This window comes from Mesoplodon mirus, assembly GCF_964341445.2.
Source record: "Mesoplodon mirus genome assembly, chromosome: 3".
NCBI classification, from domain to species: Eukaryota; Metazoa; Chordata; class Mammalia; order Artiodactyla; family Ziphiidae; genus Mesoplodon; species Mesoplodon mirus.
Window position 1 is genome coordinate 142342244 of NC_138978.1, and position 23513 is coordinate 142365756.

A 23513-nucleotide genomic window follows, 5' to 3' on the forward strand; every position below is an offset into this window, starting at 1 on the left:
TGAGTGCTGATTCAGTGTCTGTAATGTATAAACATATGTATAAACTTCTATTTCTGTTTGAATCTATTTTGATGTTATATTTTTCTAGGGGCCTGTGATTTTTATAAAATTTAAAATTTATTTGAAAACACTTTGTTCATTCTTTCCTTTGTAAAGTCTGTAACATGTATGTGATATATGACCCCTTTACCTTTCTGATATTGGTTTCTTGTGCTTTCTATCTTTATTTTTCTTTTTTGTCTTGAGAAGACTCTCAGGTAGATAGCCATTTTTATTAGTATTTTAAAAGAGCCAAATGTTAGCTTTTGAATTTGTATTGTTTATTTTCTATGTCATTAATTTCTGCTCTTGCATTTATTATTTACTTCTTCCACTTTCTTTGGGTATGTCTCTTGAAGATAGCACATACTTACATGTAATTTTATACAATCTGACACTTATTTTCTTTTTATTTGGAGAAGCCAATCCATTTGCATTAAATGTACTTACTAATTTGGTTTAAATCTTCCTTTTTTTCCTACTTGTCTACATTCTTTCATATTTTTCTTTTTCTTCTGGAATCATGAAATATTTATAGCAGTCTACTTTTACTCTATTAAGTTTGAAACTGTAAGCTCTATTTTATTATTGAATGACAATTTCTGTCAGAATTTACTAAATACTTAGAGATGAAAAAAAAACCCTTGCTGGGAACCTGTAAATCAATACTTGTAATCTGTGTCACACACACACACACACACACACACACACACACACTTGAAAGGAAACTTATTAGAAATTAATTAGCTAAGTTTTCAACATAAGAATTAAATAGATTGGGCCATAGAAGAAGAGATAATTAATAAAACAAGTAGAACAAACAGAAAACAAACTATAGAGGGTATCAATAATCTCCAACTTGTAGGAGGACTCACACTTCACACTTTTTAAAAAAATAGTGGTAGGACAGTAAAATGGCGTCACTCAATTGAAAACCATCTAAGCAGTTCCTCCAACAATTAAACATGAAATTACCATATGACCCAGCAATTCTACTCCTAGATGTATACCCAAGAGAAATGAAAACATATGTTCACACCAATTGAACAAGAATGTTTATAGCAACATTTTTCATAGTAGCAAACAGGTGGAAACAGCCAAAATGTCCATCAACTGATAAATGGATGAACAGAAGTGGTATGTCCATACAATGAAATATTACTTGGCTATAAAAAGGAATGAAATACTGATGCATGCTATCATATAGATGAACCTTCAAAATGTTATGCTAAGTAAAAAAGTCAGTCACAAAAGACCTTATATTGTATGATTCTCTTTCTATGAAATGTCCAGTATCGTGAAATCTACAGAGACAGAAGATAGATTAGTGGTTGCTTAGAGCTTGTGGGAATTAGGGTGGGAATATAGGGAGGTGATGCCTAAAGAATATTAGATTTGTTTTTTGAAGTGATAAAAATGTTCAAAATTGACTGTAATGATGGTTGCACTTATATGTGAATATACTCAAAATCACTGAAATATATAAATAGGTGAATTCTATGGTATGTGAATTATATGTCAGTAAGAAATGGGATCTAAATAGACAATAGAGAGGATCAGTAAACTTCAATTTTGTTTCTTTGAAAATATAAAGAATGGTATTTTTTTTATGTTCATAGAAGAGGAAGGCACAAACAAAACTATGAAAGAAAAGGGGTTTTACTTACATATATTTGGAGTTTTACTAATTATAGGAATAAAGTAAAGAGTATTATGCGATTAATATGAAAATTTATAAAAACTTGAATTAAAAAATAAAATTAGCAAAATTGTCTTAAGAGGAAATAGAGAAACATAGTATACTAACAACTTTTACATGAATAGGATAGTCTGGTCAAATGTCTACAAATCAGCAAACAAAAACACCAGGAGCAGACATTTTAAAAGTGACTTTGCAAATCCTTCAGGGATCAAATTAACCTTTATCTTATATAAAATTTTTCAGAGAGTGAAACAAGAGGGTATACTCACTTTTTCAATATACAATAAATAGTCAAACCAAAATAAATAGATAAATTAAATATACAACACATCCATTTATAGAGATCAATAAAACTATTCCAAATAAAATATTAACACAAGATTAATTTATATGTACAGAAGCAAAAGCCAGTGGAAAATATATTTGAAAACAAAACAGAGGTGGAAAATGTCTGCATACAAAATACAAGAAAATCTGTAATCTCTGAACTTGCTGGATACAAGACTGACGTACAAAAACCAATAAGAATTTGAAGTATTAGCAACAACCAGTAAGAAAATGTACTACTATTAGTAAATACTGTTTCATTAATACTTTTGCTATTAAGTAAAAATCCCATTCACAATAAAATAATACATATCAGGTATTTGAGGATAAATATAATAATGTGAGTCAAATATTCATGGAGAAAATGATGCTTTCTTAAAGGATGTAAAAAACTAAATGGAACACTTTATAATATTTTTGGAAAAATGAATCAATATCTTATAATTGACCATGCCACTAACTTGTGTATGCATTGCTATTACAATGAAAATTACAATAGATATTGTCACAAGCCATGACAAGCTAAATCTAAAGTTTATATGGGAGAGAAGTGTATTAGGCAGAGTTCTCCAGAGAAACAGAAGCAGAGCCAATAGGAGATGTGTATGTGCAAAAAATCTGCAGGGCAGGGCAACAGGCTGGAGACCCAGGGAAGAGCTGATATTGCAGTGTGAGTCCAAAGGCAGTCTGCTGTCAGAATTCCCTCTTTTTGAGGGGATGTCAGTCTTTTTTCTATTAAGGCTTTCAACTGATTGGATTAAATGTTAATCTCATCTAAAAGAAATTCTTCACACAAATATCATGAATGTTTGACCAAATGTCTGGTTACCGTGTCTTAGCCAAGGTGACCATTGTGTGTAAGTAGGGAGTTGAAAGTAGCCAAAATTTTTTGAAGAAGATATGAAAACATTAAGAAACATGAAGAAAGGGCAACCTATACTACCTGATATAAACATTTAAAGTCATATTAATTAAAACAGTGTGGTACTGGCACAGCAAAGGTATAGACAAACAGAATTGAACAGAATATAGGGCCCAGGAACATAGATAGATTAAAAAAAGACTACTGTGGTAACATTACAGATTTGTGGAGACAGGATGAACCTTTTAATAAATGGTGTTGAGATCATTGGAAATTCATATGGACAAAGGGTTAGACCCCTATCTTAAAGAAAAGAGAAAATAAATTCCAGTTCAAATCAAAAATTAAATATGAAAGAAAAAGCATTAATACTTTGAAAGCAAAATATGGATATAGCTTTATGAAATCAGGTTAGGGAAAGGTTTCTTAAACACAATATTTAAACAATCACAAAGTAGGAAGAAAAGCTGAACAGATTATATGACATTCATATGGAAACATTTCCACAGCAGTATAGACAAATGGACCAATAAAAACACAAAAGAATAAATCTGGGTGGCCACGAAACTTATAAAAGAAAGGTCAGCCTCTCTATCATTAAGGAAATTCTTATTTATCTACATTAGAAGCTATGTGCATTGGAATCTTAATGTAGTGCTGTTTATAATAAGGTGGATGTTACCTCAATTCCCTTCTTAAAGGTAATTGATAAATAAATTATGGTTTGTTCTCAAAAGTAATATTATGCAATAGGTAAATTGAATGAAATGTTTTTGTGTGTATTAACATGGGTGGATCATAATAACATAATGTGGATTTAAAAAATTGCAGTTATGGGGCTTCCCTGGTGGCGCAGTGGTTGAGAGTCCGCCTGCCGATGCGGGGGACGCGGGTTCATGCCCCAGTCCGGGAGGATCCCACAAGCCGCGGAGCGGCTGGGCCCGTGAGCCATGGCCGCTGGGCCTTTGCATCTGGAGCCTGTGCTTCGCAACGGGAGAGGCCACAACAGTGAGAGGCCCGCCTACCGCAAAAAAAAAAAAAATTGCAGTTACAAAAGGAGTATGTAGGTTTACAAATATATGAACTGAAGGGATGGGTGTGTGTGTGTTTGTGTATGTATGTGAGAGAGAGAGCGAGAGACAGTGTGTGCATGAGTTTTTGTGTGTGTTAAATAAGTATATATATGTAGTCAGATATGGCAACATGAACATAGAAGATTCACATACCTTTTGGATAGAGATCTCTCTAATGATTGGGGATGATCTGAAGCGAAATGCAGGAATCAGATCTTTGGAAATACCGTCAGGCTCCACGTGAAGTTTTGAAAAATTTACCACTTTAAATAAACATTTTCTTCTCTGAGTCTGTTAAGATTTATTGCAAGTTAGATCTAATGAGCTGTATAGTAGAATGAACTTTTCAAAGTATGCTTGGTAAGAGATAGATTTCAGATCATTGATTGTTCCCCTAAAGACTAAGGCTGTTTGGTGAGGAGGCTCCAAAACAAGGATTTTTGTCGATATATAAATCTGTTTTCTTGAAGAGCTAATTATTTGTAGTTATGGCAGTATAATTTATTGAAGCTTTAATTTGTGTTTGTTTTCCCCAACAACTCTATTACCACCACTTCAAGATGGTAGTCAACATTTGCTGTTAATTACTTCAGGGGAGATTTGTGTTAGGGTGAAAAGCTGGTGTTTCCTGGAATTGACAGATTTTCCTTTGTTCTTTGAAAAGCACAAATACTTTGAAAGAATAATGTTAGGTGAGAGAGAGAGAGGAAAAAGAGGAGAGCCATTGAGACTCCAAAGGAAGAGGGATAGATGTCCCTGAGGCTGGAGAGAGGGACATATCTTCATGTAGCAGAAGACTTAAACATTCACTATGGCAATGTGAAAATAGGGCATGTCTCCAGAGATACAGAAAGATTTCAGAAACAGTGGTTATGCACTTCATGCAAGTAATAGGGTTCAGCCACCAACTTTCCTGTTATTCCAGTTTATCAGTGAAGCAGTAGAGTCAGCAGATTTAAAGCCACCATTAAAGTTCAACAAGATATATATTTTGTTTAAGGCCCAAATACAGAGCCTCTACCACACTTTCTAGGGTTATTTTAAGCCTCTAGAATGTTCATGTGATCTAACGAAAGAAATGGATTCCTGAATGATGACAAACTGGTAGAGTTTCTTCTTTGCCTGATGGATGAGGGCTTACATTATTATTAAATTTGAAATAAAAGAAGTAAATAAATGAGCCTCTTCTTGACCAAACACTTGAAATTCACTTTAATGAGAATACCAATATGGTGTAGTAGAATAACAAAATCTCATGGGAGAAGGGAGCCTAGTGATCACTCCATCCAGCTTACCATTTTATAAATAAGGAACCTGAAATTGATCAAATCTGGACAACTTGCCCGAACTTAATATTCTGGTAATTAATCAAGCTTCAATTCAAACTCAGATCTTTGGATTCCAGGTCTAGTTTATTTTTCCCATTATATTAGGCTTTGTTTAAATAGATATAATTTTAAAAGTACATGATACCTTTACTCATTGTGGGACAGTATTCCAACATGAAGGTTTTATTTCTATTTGCCTTTCCTTGAACCTAGGACAGTTGAGGACTACACACACACACACACACACCCCACTCAGTAAGTCTTCATTGCTTGGATTATGAATCCATTGGTATTTTAGCATTTCCTTCAGAGATATGATGCATCCTAAGAAGCTATATTTTCAAATAGCATATTTCAGATAAATTATCTAAATGTGTGAGGGTTAGTTCCTGAAAATCTATTTCTCAGTTAATTGCTAGTTAATGTATTTCTATTTTTACCACCTTAGTCTGCTATCCTTTACCTGGACTCTTAAAAAGAGCCTTCTAAAGTTTCTTCTTGAATCCTTGTTTGTCTATAGGAAACTCCCCATAGATAATCTTTTTATTATTATTTTTTCTGTGGTACGCGGGCCTCTCACTGTTGTGGCCTCTCCCGTTGCAGAGCACAGGCTCCAGATGCACAGGCTCAGCGGCCATGGCTCACGGGCCCAGCCACTCTGCAGCATGTGGGATCTTCCCGGACCGGGACACGAACCCGTGTCCCCTGCATCGGCAGGCGGACTCTCAACCACTGCGCCACCAGGGAAGCCCCCCCATAGATAATCTTAAAAAAATAAATTAGATCATTTTTCTCCCATGTTTAAGCCTCCAAACCCAACTCTGCATTGCACTATCCTATTGTAATTGAATAAAATCAATATTTCTCACCATTGACTAGAAAGCTTACATGATATGGCATCTTCCAAATACTTCATTGTTTGGTCTGCTGTGACAAAAATACCATAGATTGTCTTTTTCTGTCTTATATCACTTATATATGGAATCTAAAAAAGCCAAAGTCATAAAAGCAAAGAGTAGAATGGTGGTTACCAGGGGCTGGGGATGAGGAAATTGGAAAAATGTTGGTCAAATGATATAAACTTGCAACTGGTATTGATAGATAAATAAGCCCTGGAAATTTAATGCACAGCATAGTGATTACAGTCAACAATACTGTACTATAAACTTCAAAGTTGCTAAGAGACTAGATCATAATTATTCTCACCACAAAAAAAGAAATGATAATTGCGTGACATGATAGAGGTGTTAGCTAATGCTACTGGTGGTAATCATACTGCAATATATAAATATATCAAACCAACAAGTGTACACCTTCCACATACATAATGTTATATTTCAATTATATCTCAATAAAAAATAATATAGCCTGGGTGTCTTAAACAACAAACATTTATTTCTTATAATTCTGAAGGCTGGGAAGTCCAAGATCAAGGTTCTGGCTAATTCAGTTTCTTTTTCTTTTTTTTTTTTTTAACATGGATCATCATAGCATCTTTATTCTAATAGAATTGTAACAACCTCGAGCACCCATCAACAGGCGAATGAATAAACATGCTGTGGTATACTCGTACAGTGAAACACTACTGAGCAAAACAAAGTAATAAACTATTGATAACCACAAAAATATGAATTACTCTCATAGTAATTACATTGAGTGAAAGAAGCCAGACAAAAGAGTCCTCACTGTGTGAATCTATTTATATAAATTTCTAGAAAAATGCGAACACATCTATAATGATAGAAAGCATATCAGCAGTCACCTGGGGATGTGGAGGAGTGGAATGTGGGGGAAAAAAGGGTTTAATTCATTTACATTTAAGGTAGTTATCGATATGTATGTTCCTATTACCATTTTCTTAATTGCTTTGCGTTTGTTATTGCAGGTCTTTTCCTTCTCTTGTGTTTCCTGCCTAGAGAAGTTCCTTTAGCATTTGTTGTAAAGCTGGTTTGGTGGTGCTGAATTCTCTTGGCTTTTGCTTGTCTGTAAAGGTTTTAATTTCTCCATCAAATCTGAATGAGATCCTTGCTGGGTAGAGTAATCTTGGTTGTAGGTTTTTCTCCTTCATCACTTTAAACATGTCCTGCCACTCCCTTCTGGCTTGCAGAGTTTCTGCTGAAAGATCAGCTGTTAACCTTATGGGGATTCCCTTGTATGTTATTTGTTGTTTTTCCCTTGTTGCTTTTAATATTTTTTCTTTGTATTTAATTTTTGATAGTTTGATTAATATGTGTCATTGCGTGTTTCTCCTTGGATTTATCCTGTATGGGAATCTCTGTGCTTCCCGGTCTTGATTAACTATTTCCTTTCCCATATTAGGGAAGTTTACAACTATAATCTCTTTAAATATTTTCTGAGTCCCTTTCTTTTTTTCTTCTTCTTCTGGGACCCCTATAATTCGAATGTTCATGCATTTAATATTGTCCCAGAGATCTCTGAGACTGTCCTCAATTCTTTTCAGTCTTTTTTCTTTATTCTGCTCTGCAGTAGTTATTTCCACTAGTTTATCTTCCAGGTCACTTATCCATTCTTCTGCCTCAGTTATTCTGCTATTGATCCCTTCTAGAGAATTTTGAATTTCATTTATTGTGTTGTTCATGATTGTTTGCTCTTTAGTTCTTCTAAGTCCTTGTTGAACGTTTCTTGTATTTTCTCCATTCTATTTCAAAGATTTTGGATCATCTTTACTATCATTATTCTGAATTCGTTTTCAGGTTGACTGCCTATTTCCTCTTCATTTGTTAAGTCTGGTGGGTTTTTACCTTGCTCCTTCATCTGCTGTGTGTTTCTTTGTCTTCTCATTTTGCTTAACTTACTGTGTTTGGGGTTTCCTTTTCGCAGGCTGCAGGTTCGTAGTTCCCGTTGTTTTTGGTGTCTGCCCCCAGTGGCTAAGGTTGGTTCAGTGGATTGTGTAGGCTTCCTGGTGGAGGGGACTAGTGCCTGTGTTGTGGTGGATGAGGCTGGATCTTGTCTTTCTGGTGGGCAGGTCCACGTCTGGTGGTGTGTTTTGGGGTGTCTGTGGCCATATTATGATTTTAGGCAGCCTCTCTGCTAATGGGTGGGGTTGTGTTCCTGTCTTGCTAGTTGTTTGGCATAGGGTGTCCAGCACTTTAGCCTGCTGGTCGTTGAGTGAAGCTGGGTGTTGGTGTTGAGTTGCAGATCTCTGGGAGATTTTTGCCATTTGATATTACGTGGAGGTGGGAGGTCTCTGGTGGACCAATATCCTGAAGTTGGCTCTCCCACCTCAGAGGCACAGCCCTGACGCTTGGCTGGAGCACCAAGAGCCTGTGATCCACACGGCTCAGAATAAAAGGGAGAAAAGAAAGAATGAAAGAAAGAGAGAGAGAGAGGAGGAAGGGAGGAAGGAAGAAAGAGAAAATAAATAAATAAAAAGTTATTAAAATAAACAAACAATAATTATTAAAAAATAATTTTAAAGTAATTTAAAAAAAGAAACATAGAGCAACCAAACCAAAAAACAAATTCACCAATGATAACAAGCGCTGAAAAGTATACTAAAAAAAAACAAAACAAAAGAACGGACAGACAGACCCTAGGACAAATGGTAAAAGCAAAGCTATACAGACAAGATCACACACAGAAGCATATGCATACACACTCACAAAAAGAGAAAAAGGGAAAAAATATATATCGTTGCTCCCAAAGTCCGTCTCCTGAATTTGGGATGATTGGTTGTCCTTTCAGGTAGTCCACAGATGCAGGTGACATCAAGTTGATTGTGGAGCTTTAATCTGCTGCTTCTGAGGCTGCTGGGAGAGATTTCCCTTTCTCTTCTTTGTTTGCACAGCTGCTGGGGTTCAGCTTTGGATTTGGCCCGCCTCTGTGTGTAGGTCGCCTGAGGGTGTCTGTTCTTTGCTCAGACAGGACGGGGTTAAAGGAGCAGCTGATTCAGGGGCTCTGGCTCACTCAGGCCAGAGGGAGGGAGGGGCACGGAGTGCGGGGCGAGCCTGCGGCGGCAGAGGCCGTCGTGACGTTGCACCAGCCTGAGGCGCACCATGTGTTCTCCCGGGAAGTTGTCCCTGGATCACGGGACCCTGGCAGTGGCCGGCTGCACAGGCTCCTGGGAGGGGAGGTGTGGATAGTGAGCTGTGCTTTCACACAGGCTTCTTGGAGGCTGCAGCAGCAGCCTTAGCGTCTCATGCCCGTCTCTGGGGTCCGCTCTGATAGCCGCAGCTGGTGCCCTCTGGAGCTCCATTAAGCAGCGCTCTTAATCCCCTCTCCTCCTGCACCAGGAAACAAAGAGGCAAGAAAAAGTCTCTTGTCCTTTCGGCAGGTCCAGACTTTTCCCCGGACTCCCTCCCGGCTAGCCGTGGTGCGCTAACCCCTTCAGGCTGTGTGCACGCCGCCAACCCCAGTCCTCTCCCTGGGATCCGACCTCCAACGCCCGAACCTCAGCTCCCAGCCCCCGCCCGCCCCGGCGGGTGAGCAGACAAGCCTCACGGGCTGGTGAGTGCCGGTCGGCCCCGATCCTCTGTGCGGGAATCTCTCCACTTTGCCCTCCGCACCCCTGTTGCTGTGCTCTCCTCCGTGGCTCTGAAGCTTCCCTCCTCCACCACCCGCAGTCTCTGCCCACGAAGGGGCTTCCTAGTCTGTGGAAACCTTTCCTCCTTCACGGCTCCCTCCCACTGGTGCAGGTCCCATCCCTATTCTTTTGTCTCTGTTTTTTCTTTTTTCTTTTGCCCTACCCAGGTACATGGGGAGTTTCTTGCCTTTTGGGAGGTCTGAGGTCTTCTGCCAGCATTCAGTAGGTGTTCTACAGGAGTTGTTCCACATGTAGATGTATTTCTGATGTATTTGTGGGGAGGAAGGTGATCTCCACATCTTACTCTTCCGCCATCTTGAAGCTCCTCAGCCCAATTCAGTTTCTGATCAGAGTCACATTCTTTTTTTTTTAATAGTTTTTTTTTTTTTAGATTTTATTCCAACCACTTTAATAATAACATTAATTAAAAACAATCTATACAAGCCAGTTACAACACAGATATCAGGTTCGTGTTAAAAGCAAAATTCAATCACATGTTTTCTACAAAAATGCACACTAAATATAAAGATATAGGTTCAAAGCAAAAGGATGAAAATATTTACACAGTGAAAACACTAATCAAAATAAGGTGAAAGAAATATTAATAAATGTTTTATAGAAAGGGGGAAACTATACAAAAGATTAAATATTTTTACAATAGTAGTATCTTATAGTTTGGTTGATTACATGTGTAGGTAATTCATTAATTACCTGAAAAGTAATGAAGTAGAAAAAACCAAAAAACTACTTGAGCAATAATAAAGAGAGACATATATAAAATGCAGTCTAAGAATTTTGAAGTGCCTAATTCTGTTTACAATATGTTTTTTTTAACATCTTTATTGGAGTATAATTGCATACAATGGTGTGTTAGTTTCTGCTTTATAGCAAAGTGAATCAGCTATACATGTACATAATATCCCCATATCTCCTCCCTGTTGTGTCTCCCTCCCACCCTCCCTATCCCACCCCTCTAGGTGGTCACAAAGCACTGAGCTGATCTCCCTGTGCTATGCGGCTGCTTCCCACTAGCTATCTGTTTTACATTTGGTAGTATATATAAGTCCATGACACTCTCACTTTGTCCCAGCTTACAGTTCCCCCTCCCCGTGTCCTCAAGTCCATTCTCTATGTCTGCGTCTCTATTCTTGTCCTGCCCCTAGGTTCTTCATAACTATGTTTTTTGTTGTTGTATTTTAGATTCCATATATGTGTGTGTTAGCATATGGTATTTGTTTTTCTCTTTCTGAGTTACTTCACTCTGTAGGACAAACTCTAGGTCCATCCACCTCACTAGAAATAACTCAATTTCGTTTCTTTTTATGGCTGAGTAATATTCCATTATATATATGTGCCACATCTTCTTTATCCATTCATCTGTCAGTGGACACTTAGGTTGCTTCCATGTCCTGGCTATTGTAAACAGAGCTGCAATGAACATTATGGTACATGATTCTTTTTGAATTATGGTTTTCTCAGGGTATATGCCCAGGAGTGGGATTTCTGGATCATATGGTAGTTCTATTTTTAGTTTTTTAAGGATCCTTTATACTGTTCTCCATAGTGACTGTATCAATTTACATACCCACCAACAGTGCAAGAGGGTTCCCTTTTCTCCACACCCTCTGCAGCATTTATTGTTTGTAGATTTTTTGATGATAGCCATTCTGACTGGTGTGAGGTGATACCTCATTGTAGTTTTGATTTGCATTTCTCTAATGATTAGTGATATTGAGCATCCTTTCATGTGTTTGTTGGCAATCTGTATATCTTCTTTGGAGAAATGTCTATTTAGGTCTTCTGCCCATTTTTGGATTGGGTTTTTTGTTTGAGTTTGAGCTGCATGAGCTGGTTGTATATTTTGGAGATTAATCCTTTGTCAGTTGCTTCATTTTCAAATATTTTCTCCCATTCTGAGGGTTGTCTTTTCGTCTTGTTTGTCATTTCCTTTGCTGTGCAAAAGCTTTGAAGTTTCATTAGGTCCCATTTGTTTATTTGTATTTTTATTTCCATTTCTGTAGGAGTTGGGTCAAAAAAGATCTTGCAGTGATTTATGTCATAGAGTGTTCTGCCTGTGTTTTCCTCTAAGAGTTTGATAGTGTCTCACCTTACATTTAGATCTTTAATCCATTTTGACTTTATTTTTGTGTATGGAGTTAGGTAGGGAGTGTTCTAATTTCATTGTTTTACATGTAGCTATCCAGTTTTCCCAGCACCACTTATTATTTTTTTACATGCTTGGCTTTTGTTTGTTTGTTTGTTTATTTATGGCTGTGCTGGGTCTTCGCTTCTGTGCGAGGGCTTTCTCTAGTTGTGGCAAGCGGGGGCCACTCCTCATCATGGTGCGTGGGCCTCTCACTATCGCGGCCTCTCTTGTTGCGGAGCACAGGCTCCAGACGCACAGGCTCAGTAGTTGTGGCTCACAGGCCCAGCTGCTCTGTGGCATGTGGGATCCTCCCAGACCAGGGCTCGAACCCGTGTCCCCTGCATTAGCAGGCAGACTCTCAACCACTGCGCCACCAGGGAAGCCCAGCACCACTTATTGAAAATGCTTTTCTCCATTGTATATTCTTGCATCCTTTATCAAAAATAAGGTGACTATATGTGCGTGGGCTTATCTCTGGGCTTTCGATCCTGTTCCATTGATCTATATTTCTGTTTTTGTGCCAGGACCATACTGTCTTGATTACTGTAGCTTTGTAGTATAGTCTGAAGTAAGGGAGCCTGATTCCTCCAGCTCCATTTTTCTTTCTCAAGATTGCTTTGGCTATTCAGGGTCTTTTGTGCTTGCATACAAATTGTGAAATTTTTTGTTCTAGTTCTGTGAAAAATGCCATTGGTAGTTTGATAGGGATTTCATTGAATCTGTAGATTGCTTTGGGCAGTATATTCATTTACACAATGTTGATTCTTCCAATCCAGGAACATGATCTATCTCTCCATCTCTTTGTATCATCTTTAATTTCTTTCATCAGCGTCCTGTAGTTTTCTGCATACAGGTCTTTTGTCTCCTCAGGTAGGTTTATTCCTAGGTATTTTATTCTTTTTGTTGCAGTGGTAAATGGGAGTGTTTCCTTAATTTCTCTTTCAGATTTTTCATCGTTAGTGTATAGGAATGCAAGAGATTTCTGTGCTTCAGTTTCTCATCCTGCTACTTTACCAAACTCATTGTTTAGCTCTAGTAGTTTTCTGGTAGAGTCTTTAGGATTCTCTATGTATAGTATCATGTCATCTGCAAACAGTGACAGCTTTACTTCTTCTTTTCCAATTTGGATTCCTTTTATTTCTTTTTCTTCTCTGATTGCTGTGGCTAAAACTTCCAAACCTGTTTTGAATAATAGTTCTGAGAGTGCAGAGCCCACATTTTTGTTCATAGACAGCCATCTTATCGTTCATATGGTGGAAGGGGAGAGAGAGCTCTTTGAGGTCTCTTTTATAAGTGTACTATTCCCATTCATGAAGGCTCCATGGTCATGACCTAATCACCCTCCAAAGGCCCCACCTCCTAATACCATCACATTGGATATCAACATATGAATTTTGGGGGGATACACTCATTCAGTCTAATTCTATTCTCCGTTTGTACTACTTTCCTGTTATTTGCTCCATTCTAGCCCCATTAATTTTCTGTCAATTCTTGGAACTTGAATATTCCAACCAACCTCATTCTCACCTCCGTACCTTTACAGTTGCTATTTCCCCTGTCTGGTTTGTTCTTCATATAGATCTTCATATGGCTGGATCCTACTTATTAAGTGTTCAAAAACACTTTCCTTAGAGTGATCTTTCCTGATCATACTATCTGTAATACCACATCCCCTGGTCCATGCTGCTCTATAATGTGTATTCTGTTTTGTTAGATTTATGACTCATCACTGTCTGTAACTTTTGTTTAATTTATCCAAACTAGACAATAATGGTAAATTCTATAAGAACAGGGATCATGTCTGTATTTACTCATTGCTCTGTCCTTACTACCCAACAGGTCCATGATGCTTGGCTGTATATTCGTGTACTATACAACTCTAAGGCCACCATTGACATAGATGATGATATTAAGAAGGACATTTGTAATAACTTTAAATGGAGTATAATCTATAAAAATACTGAATCACTATATTGTACAGCTGAAGCTAATATTGTAAATCAACTATACTTCAATAAAAATCAACTATACTTCACTGAAATGGAGGAAAAAAAAGGGTGACAGTTGAACTTGGCAATGACTCGAACAAATGCTCACTTATTTCTTGAGTGCTTAGTACAATGTTGGACACTTTGTAATTAACTAGAAACATTTTTGGAATTAATTCCAAATTAATTTTAATTAATTAATTAATTCTAGTGGTCTGCGTGAGAGCAGATCTTGAGGATTCAAGGTAGGGGAGACTGCTTCTGCCAGTTACTTCTTTTTTTCTCCTGTTCTACAGTGTGAATACTCTTTATGATGAGTTTACATGGCAGGAGTCTTTAAGCAAGATAAGAATTCTCAGAATTTTATTATTATGATAAGCGCCAGCTCTGCCACAAAGAAAAACTGGCAGAATTAAGTTTTTTCCAGTTGGACTCATCCTTTTCAGAGCAGACACTGCCCCTTTAATGAATTCCTTTTTCCCAGCAAGACTTCCCTTGAGGTTTATTTTAACAAGCTTTCACCCATAAGAATATGGACTCAATAGCCAGGAAGCTCAGAATCCTTAGCATCAAATAGCTATGTACAAGCATCAGGCACTGGCACTGTACATAACCACAATGATTTCACAACAGGAAATATATTTGTTTTTCCATGGGGCTTTCTAAATTGGTGATTTGCAGCTCTATTGGAAATATTAACTCTTCTCGCAATGGCTTAACAACTACATCACTAGCATATAATAGAAAGGTTTTTATAGGTCACGGTAGATTACCTTTCTGTCAAACAGCCTCAACTATGGATGAAGAATCAAAACAACTGTCCTTTATTCTCTTATAGGGGGCACTGATCTGACTCTGGCCATATACCATCTGGTTCTAGAAACCCATTTTTTTCGCCCTCTGGTTCATTTAATCCATCTTTCCCATTTATATTTCTCCTTGGTTCTACTTTACAGTCCTTGGTTCTTTCTCTTTCTTTTCTTATTTTCTTTTATGAGAATTTGGTTAAACGACAGCATTTGATACCCTGAAGATACTGAGTTTCAACACAAACATAAAAACACATTACTCATGGATAAAATCTTGCTAACCTTTTTTTTTCCCATTTCTGAAGAGGGAAAGTTTGATAGGAAAAACATTTGCCCTTTTAAAGTCCCACTCTTATTGATCTGGGTTGCAAAATATAGGAAGCAAATGTTAATTTCTGTGGAAACAGTGATGTATTTATATATTTTCTCTATTAAAATGTTATCTTACTGTGCCCCACAGAGAAGAAGATACATTCTTTGTAGAAATGTCATCTCCATGATGTCTGCAACTTGCCTTGGAGCCTTCCAAAGGAGGTGGACAGGTAGACGATGTTTTTAATATGTGATTTAAAGATGAACCGTTGTTAAAAATCTCCCCCCAGAGTCATTTCAAGGGTAAGAAGAGGTAAAACAAACTTTCAAATAGATTTTACCAAGTAGAAGTCAGGGTAGGATCTGTTCTGTCTGAAGATGCTCATTACATATTTTAGAAAATCCAGAAGTCACTCACCCATTTTTTTAAAAAAGATACAGTAACAATATCCTATTGCTTCATATTTAGTTTGTGAAGTGCAGTCTGAAAACCAGTTATGTGCATTTGATGAAAAGCTGTACTTCCAACTATTTATTATGGAAAATTTTAAATATATAGCAAAGTTGAAACAATTTTTTAGTGAATACTCATATGCCTATCACATACATGCTATGATTAATGTTTTTCTTTATTATGTATTTACCTATCTATCCATCTCTCTATCTTTCCATCAATCCATCTAATGTTTTTGATACATTTCAAAGTCAATTACAGATGTCAGTACACTTTCCCCCAAATACTACTTCACTATTGAGTTGTAAGATCATCTTACATATCCTGGATGCCAGTCTATGTTATGTATATATCTATATCTATATATATCTCATGAATATTTTCTCCAATCTGTGGCTTTCCCTTTCATTTTCTAATGGTGTCTTTAAAAGTGCAGAAATTTAAAATTTTGATGTAGTTATAATTTTTTCTTTTATAATTATCAAAATGCTATTTTTAAAATTCTGTGGTAATATGGTTTTTTTTTTTTTTTTTTTTTTTTTTTTGCGGTATGTGGGCCTCTCATTGTTGTGGCCTCTCCCGTTGCGAAGCACAGGCTCCGGACGTGCAGGCTCAGCAGCCATGGCTCACGGGCCCAGCCGCTCCGCGGCATGTGGGATCTTCCCGGACCGGGGCACGAACCCGTGTCCCCTGCATCGGCAGGCGGACTCTCAACCACTGCGCCACCAGGGAAGCCCCATGGTTTTAATTATAAATTGAAAAGCAGATAGTATGGGTATGTGATTTTGTATCTCACGCAGAATTTGGCAGTCTGGTAGCTTGGGAGTCTTTTCTATTTGTACTATTATTGCATGTATGAATTTATTTACGATAAATATACTTATGTGATACACAGAGAATATTTAAATTGTCAGGATTTGCTATTTCCCCATAACCTTTCTCCTCTCAGTACTCTGAAGATTTGAAATGTTTACTTTCCTAATTGGTACAAGACCTTTGTTGAGGTGGGGGGTGGACGGGAGAGAGATATAAAGAATGTAAAGAATACAAATAATAGCCCAGGCTATTCTCTATGAGGAAGAATGAAAGAGGGCAGAGGGGTAAGAAGGATAGGGAACAATAAAGGAAGGGTGAGGACAGGAGAGAAGAGGTAAAAGGAAAGAGCAGTCACTATCAGGAATGGGATTTAGGAAAGGGAGTGTGTAACAAATCGTTCGGAATCCTAGCTGTGTGCTGCCTCCATCTTTAAAACAAATCAACATGATCTTCAGTGCTTTCTGGAGGTTGGTTTCTGTTTGTGTGCATTATCATACTTAGGCTGTGATATATTTGACATCCTAAATTTTCATGGAGTTTATTTCCCACTCTTTGACGTCTATGTATCTTACTGACACAACTTGAGTACTTCCTACTTTTTCTCATGTCCAATCACCATAAACTCATCAATACAAGGGACTATCATAATGCTTTTGTGATATCCAGATGACTAATCTCCCTATGGACTATAATATTATAGACATCAGGAGACTTGGCATAGCACTCAAGTAAGACAAAGTTTGAGTGTACTTCTGTCTCTGTCAGATAGAAGTGAACTGCTCCATTATCTTTGCTGTTGGATGTGGAGACAACTGTTCGCCAGATCAATAGCTGTATATCAGGAGTTAGAGATGTTTTGATTTGTTCCAGGAGAAAAAGGCCCATAAAATCCAGCAGCTTTGATTAGAATTAGTACCTCATTATCTTATGATAATCAACAATCATTGTCCATGACCTATTTGCCTTTTTTACAGGCCAAACAGATTATTTAAATGGGGCAGGTGATGGAGATTACCATCTGCGTGGTTATTTTAGTCTCTGCAAATTCCCCAGATATGTGCTATTGCTATTTTTTGGTATTGTTTTCATGTAGGGACAGTTCCAGGAGCTTCCACTTGGCCCTTCCTATGTATTTTTTTCCAGTTGTGGCAAAATATGCATGACATAAAAGTTACCATCTTAACCATGTGTAGGTGTACCATTTAGTGGCATTAAGTACATTCACGTTGTTGTGCAACCATCATTACCATTCATCTCCAGGACTTTTTTCATCTTCCCAAACTGAAACTCTGTACCCATTAAACAACACCTCTCCATTCATCACTGCACCCAGACCCTGGCAATCACCATTCTATTATCTGTCTATATAAATTTGACTACTCTAGTACCTCATATGACTGGAATCACAGTATTTGTGTTTTCGGTCGGTTCTGGCTTATTTCATTTAGCATAATGTCTTCAAAGTTCATCCGTATCGTAGTGTGTGTCAGAGTTTTTTACCTTTTAAGGGTCATTAATATTCCATTGTATATATATACTACATTTTGTTTTTCCACTCCTCTGTTGATGGACATTTAGGTTGTTTCCATCTTTTGGCTATTGTGAGTAATGCTGCTAAGAACATGAAATTACAAACATCTGTTCAAGTCCCTGCTTTTAATTCCTTTGGATATATACTCTGAAGTAGAATAGCTAGATCGTATGGTAATTCTGTTTAATTTTTTGAGGAACTGCAATGGAGAAGGGTTCAGATTTCTACACATCTATGCCAATACTTGTTATTTATTATTGTTTTTAATAATAGCTATCCTAATGGATGTCAGGCAGTAGCAGTTCTTAATAGCACTTACCTTGGTTGAGAGTTCTGTCTTTTTCCAAGTATGTGTACTCCAAAAATACATTCAGATATGGGGAAATATAGTGTAAGTCACAGCACAGGATTTCTAGTGAGGTGAACTTGTGTCAAAATTCCAATTATCACATGGCTTCCATAAGCCCTATTATGACCTGAAGACCACAGTGATGTTTTGGAACCTCAGGTGTGTAAATTTATCTTAATAATCTCTGAAAAATTCTGAGTTTTCCACTTTTCTTTCTAAACATTCCCCCTGGAAAATTGTAAACCCCTTTGAGGTAGACCTGGAGAAAAAAAAAATCACACTCTATACTTTTGACAGTGTTGCAGCAAAGTTTCTGAAGCTATTGTAGCCACCTGATCTCTGGTTAGCTCTGGGCGAGGCTGTAATTTTCATTCCTGGAAAATCAATGCAGGTTTCTACTCATTGTGCTTGAATTTTATTTTCATTTATACAGTTCAAGCCTGCTCATCAGTGTAATTCCCAGTGTAAATGTGATTTAATCTGTTACTGCTGGAAATCACTTTGGGTCAAAATACTGCCACTCTGCCCTGCTGACCTTTATGATAATTGCACTCACCTTGTTTCTCATATTAAATGCTACCACTTAACCTCTGCTACTCTGTAACCCCATATTCCTGTTAAAAGCACAGGGGCCATTTCATTGGTGCTATCCCGCATTGTCATCTTTAGCCCACAGAAGACAGATGCCACAGAGGTTTTCAAGGATGCTTGTATTTGTCTCATCAAAGAATGTCTTAATGTCTTGAAGAAGAATGTTATCGGTGACCTCTGTGGGGGCATAACTGTGGGATAGTTGAGTGGGTTTTACATAGTTAATCCACTCCAACATTCTCATTTTAAGTACATGGATTCCTTTGTCTACATTCCATCAGATAAATTATGGCATCTTGCCCTCTTTGAATGTTGCTGACTATTGAATCTATGTTTCAGTCAGCCAAACAAGCCAAAGATTAGAGTCAATTCCATCAGCTAGAGCTAATACTTTGAATCTCAGGTAAGTTCTTCATAATAAATTCAACCCCTTCCAACTTTATATTCCATCTTCCTCAGTCTAACACTTATAAAACATATGCCAGGGCTTCCCTGGTGGCGCAGTGGTTGAGAGTCCACCTGCCGATGCAGGGGACACGGGTTCGTGCCCTGGTTCGGGAGGATCCCACATGCCGCGGAGCGGCTGGGCCCGTGAGCCATGGCCGCTGAGCCTGCGCGTCCAGAGCCTGTGCTCTGCAACAGGAGAAGCCACAACAGTGAGAGGCCCGCATACCGCAAAAAAAAAAAAAAGCAAACAAAAAAAGCATACGCCACACACACATTCTACAGGTTTCTGCTGATACACATTAGCAGGATATAGCATTTCTTTTTATGTATATGCTAACTCCTACCAGGGTGGACATTATACTTGCCTCCTGGGCCCTGCTGGAATCTGACTGTAGTTATAGGTTAGGATGCAGTAAGTGCTGATGTGGGTGGGTCTTGAGAAAAGTAGAAATTTCCTTGAAAACTAACCTATTTAAATGAGGTCTTTAGAGATGTGTAAAGCAAGGGAAGGTTAGTTTCCTCAAATGGGGAGGAAGAAGGGTGGCTTCCATTGGTGAGGAAACCACAGGAAGATTTGGGTTAAAAATTTTCATATTAATCTGAGTCTGCTTACCTGCACTTATCCTAAATACTCAATATATCCTTATCTTAATACCCAACTCTTCCTGATCAATGTCCTGATATTAATCTGTGAGACTTAGCACAGATGTACATTGAACTTGCATTTTAATTCTGCAACCCACACTTTTAGATTTGAAGCTTGATCCTCAGCCATGTCTGCTGTATGGCTATAAGACATGAGAAAATTTTAAGGCCCTCAGTGTGGCTCTCTGTGTCTTCCCATGCCTCGATCTGAGAGTTTAAACACCTATCACCTTTTAACATTAAGTTTAAACATTTTCATTTTGTAAGCTCTCTGGTGCCATAAGAAGCAGCTAATGGTCCCCGTAGTGCTTGTAGTTATTACTGCCATAATAGACAAAATCAGCTGCCACTTGACATGTAAAAGTATTGTCTTCAATTGGCAACATGTTCAAAGCAAATATTGCTGGTAATTTATTGCTGGTAATTTCTTTATTGCTTCCACTACTCGAAAGAAGCACTTGTCTTTGCATTGGCAATGGAGTCACTACTACATTCAAGCGCAAAACCTTATTCCAGAGTCCCATCTTGAGCATCTTTTTCCTGGGATTACTCATGCAGGACAGGAAATCTGCTTCAGGAAGTTTAGAAAGTAGTTTTTAATAAAAGGAGCTTGTTTCAAAAGTTATAAAAGCTGGAGTCAAATGAAATAGGAAGGCAACCTAGAGTTTGGAAAGACTGAATCCCCTAAGCAGAACTGTAATGAATGTAGAGACTGCTGGTGGGTGCTGGGAACATGGAGGGAGAAGCCCTTGAGCAGGAGGAATTGGACGCATGAGGGAGATGAAGCCTCAGTTGTATGTAGAACTCAAAGAAAGATGTCATTCCGGGTTCTCCCCTATCCCCTTCTTCCAAACTCTCACCAGTCCTTCCTTTACTCAAAATTAATTGGAAGCTAGTTGTCAGTGAATCCTGGGAAACCGAGATTTCAGGAGTCAGTCCTCTAAAATAAAAATCAGAGCTGGAAAAAGAGAAATAGTCTTTAAAAATTATTAACACAAATATGCCATCCCTTTTCAATAACTTCTCACATTCCAGTTCACTTGTTCAAACACCCCACCACTATGATAGTACTTTGAAGCAGGTCTGTTTACTCCCTTGCTCTCTCCTGATACTGCCTTTGTATCTCTCCTTACTCTCTTACATTCCAATGTCCATTATCTAATAGTGTGTTTGTCCCTACCCCGTTCCAGTGTCTTTTAATTATGCTGGACCAACCCAAACCATTGCTTTCTCTTTTCTTGATCTCCAGCTTTCAAAGTCTTCCCAAGTAAAGTGTATAATAGTTTAGATTGTTTCCTTTATAAATTCATGATCACTAACCTAAAAGATCCTTTAATATTGTCCTTTAATTCTGCTACATTAATCTGGACCCATCATTTCCCACTCTCTACAGTGCGTTCTCTCTCTCTGCACTATTCTTTTTTTTTAAACATCTTTATTGGAGTGTAATTGCTTTACAATGTTGTGTTAGTTTCTGCTGTATAACAAAGTGATTCAGCTATTGCACTGTTCTTAAATGGCCATGTCCCCACCATTTGCTATAATAGCAGGAGATAATCTCTTTTAATTCACAGAAAAGAAAAGAAAAGACATTAGGAGAACTTTCCTCTTAATGAATATAATAGAATTACTACATCTACTCCCATCTTTGTCTCCTTTGGTAATTTAACAGAACAGAAGCTCTATTCCTACTAAACCCAATTCCCTTACTCGTGATTTGGATTGTGTCACCTTCCACTCTCTAAGGATCCTTATTTTGTTCAATACCTTCTCTAATCTGGATCTTTTCCACTATCTTTTTTAAACATTCTAAAGTCTTCCAAATTGGGAAAAATAATAAAGAAGAGTAAAGCAAAAAAGAAAAGCAAAACCAAACTCACCTTTCTCCACCTGACTTCTGTTACTAATTACCACACTATCTCTTCTTCAAAGGCACAGTTTTTAAAATAATTCTTGAAAATGTTTTTCTATATCTTGGGAATTGTGAATAATGCTTCAGTGAACATGAGAGTGCAATCTTTTTGAGATCCTGATTTCAGTTCTCTTATACATATATATATACACACACACATGCATATATATACATAAATCCATTCAGAGGTAGGATTGCTAAATCATATGATAGTTCTATTTTTAATTTTTTGAGAAGCCTCCATACTGTTTTCCATAGTGACTATATACCATTTTGTATTCCCACCAACAGTGTACAAGAGATCCAATTTCTCCCTATTCTCCCCAGTACTTGTTACCTTTGTATTTTTGATACTAACCATCCTAACAGGTGTGAGGTGATATCTCTTTGTGATTTTGATTTGCATTGCCCTGATGCTTAGTGATGCTGAGTACCTTTTCATATACGTTTTGGCCGTTCGTATGTGTTCTTTGGAAAATGTATATTCAAGTTCTTTGCCCATTTCTTAATCGAGTTATTTGGTTTTTTTGCTACTTAGTTGTGGGAATTCCTTACAAATTTTGGATATTTACCCCTTACCAGATACATGATTTGCAGATATTTTCTCCCATTCCATTAGTTGCCTTTCCATTCTGTTGGTTGTTTCCTTTGCTGTGCAGGAGCTTTTTATTTTGATGTAGTTCTACTTGTCTATTTTTGCTTCTGTGGTCTGTGCTTTTGGTGTCATAGGCAATAAATCATTGCCAAGATCAATGTCAAGAAGCTTTTCCCAAAATGTCCATCGACAGATGCATGGTTCAAAAAATGTAGTATATATTTACAATGGAATATTTTCAACTTTAAAAGAAGAAGGAGGTTCTACCATTGTGGCAACAGGGATGAGCCTGGAGGACAATACGCTGAGTAAATAAGCCAGTCACAGAAGGACAAATACTGCATAATTCCATTTATATGAGGTATCTAAAATAATCAGACTTCCTGGAAGCAGAGAATAGAATGTTGGTTGCCAGGGGCTGGGGAAAGGGAGAAATGGGGAGCTGTTGTTCAACAGGTATGAATTTTCAGCTATACAAGATGAATAAATTCGATAAATCTGCTGTACAAAGAGTGTCTGTAGTTAACAATGGTGTTAAGCACTTAAAATTAGTTAAGAGGGTCGATTTCATGTTAAGTGTTCTTACCACACACAGAAGAAATGGGACACAAGGAAGCTTTTGGAGGGGACAGATATGTCTATTACCTTGATTGTGTTAATTGTCTCATGGGTTTATGCATATGTCCAAACTCATCAAATAGTATACATTAAACATGTGCCATTTTTTGTGCATCAGTTGTACCTCCATAAAGCTGTTTATAAATGTTTATCTATATTTGATATCTTCACTTTATTACTTCCTTCTCATGCTTCAACCCACTCCCAAATTACTCCAATAAAAAGTTACTTCATAACTTATTTCCAGATCCATGGATGCGATGTGAAAATTTTATCTCCTAGTTACTTGACCTGTAAGTAGGATTTGCTTCTGTCTTTGAGACTTGATTTTCCTTGACCCAAAAACTCCTCTGGTTTTCCTCTAATCTCTGTGGCAGTTCATTCTCTATCTTCTTTGCAGGTACATATCCTTCTCCTCAGACATTA

General features: G+C 37.6%; 1 protein-coding gene across 5 annotated transcripts in view; it reads left to right on the plus strand.

The window, feature by feature from the left end:
* The window catches only part of LOC309801410 (uncharacterized protein), a 102253-nt gene that overhangs the window by 68124 nt on the left and 10616 nt on the right, over positions 1-23513 (plus strand). For 2 of the 5 annotated variants that reach the window (XR_014293578.1, XR_014293579.1), the window contains exon 4: positions 15278-15359. The exons of 2 other annotated variants lie outside the window; for them this stretch is intronic. Coding sequence is in view for 1 of the 3 variants with exons in the window: in XM_082616248.1 (XP_082472374.1) it covers positions 19152-19189 (38 nt within the window). In the remaining 2 variants the exon portion in view is untranslated. Of the gene's footprint in view, positions 1-15277; positions 15360-19151; positions 19225-23513 lie in introns of those variants that run through there. One more of the 5 variants, XM_082616248.1, reaches the window with a different exon arrangement.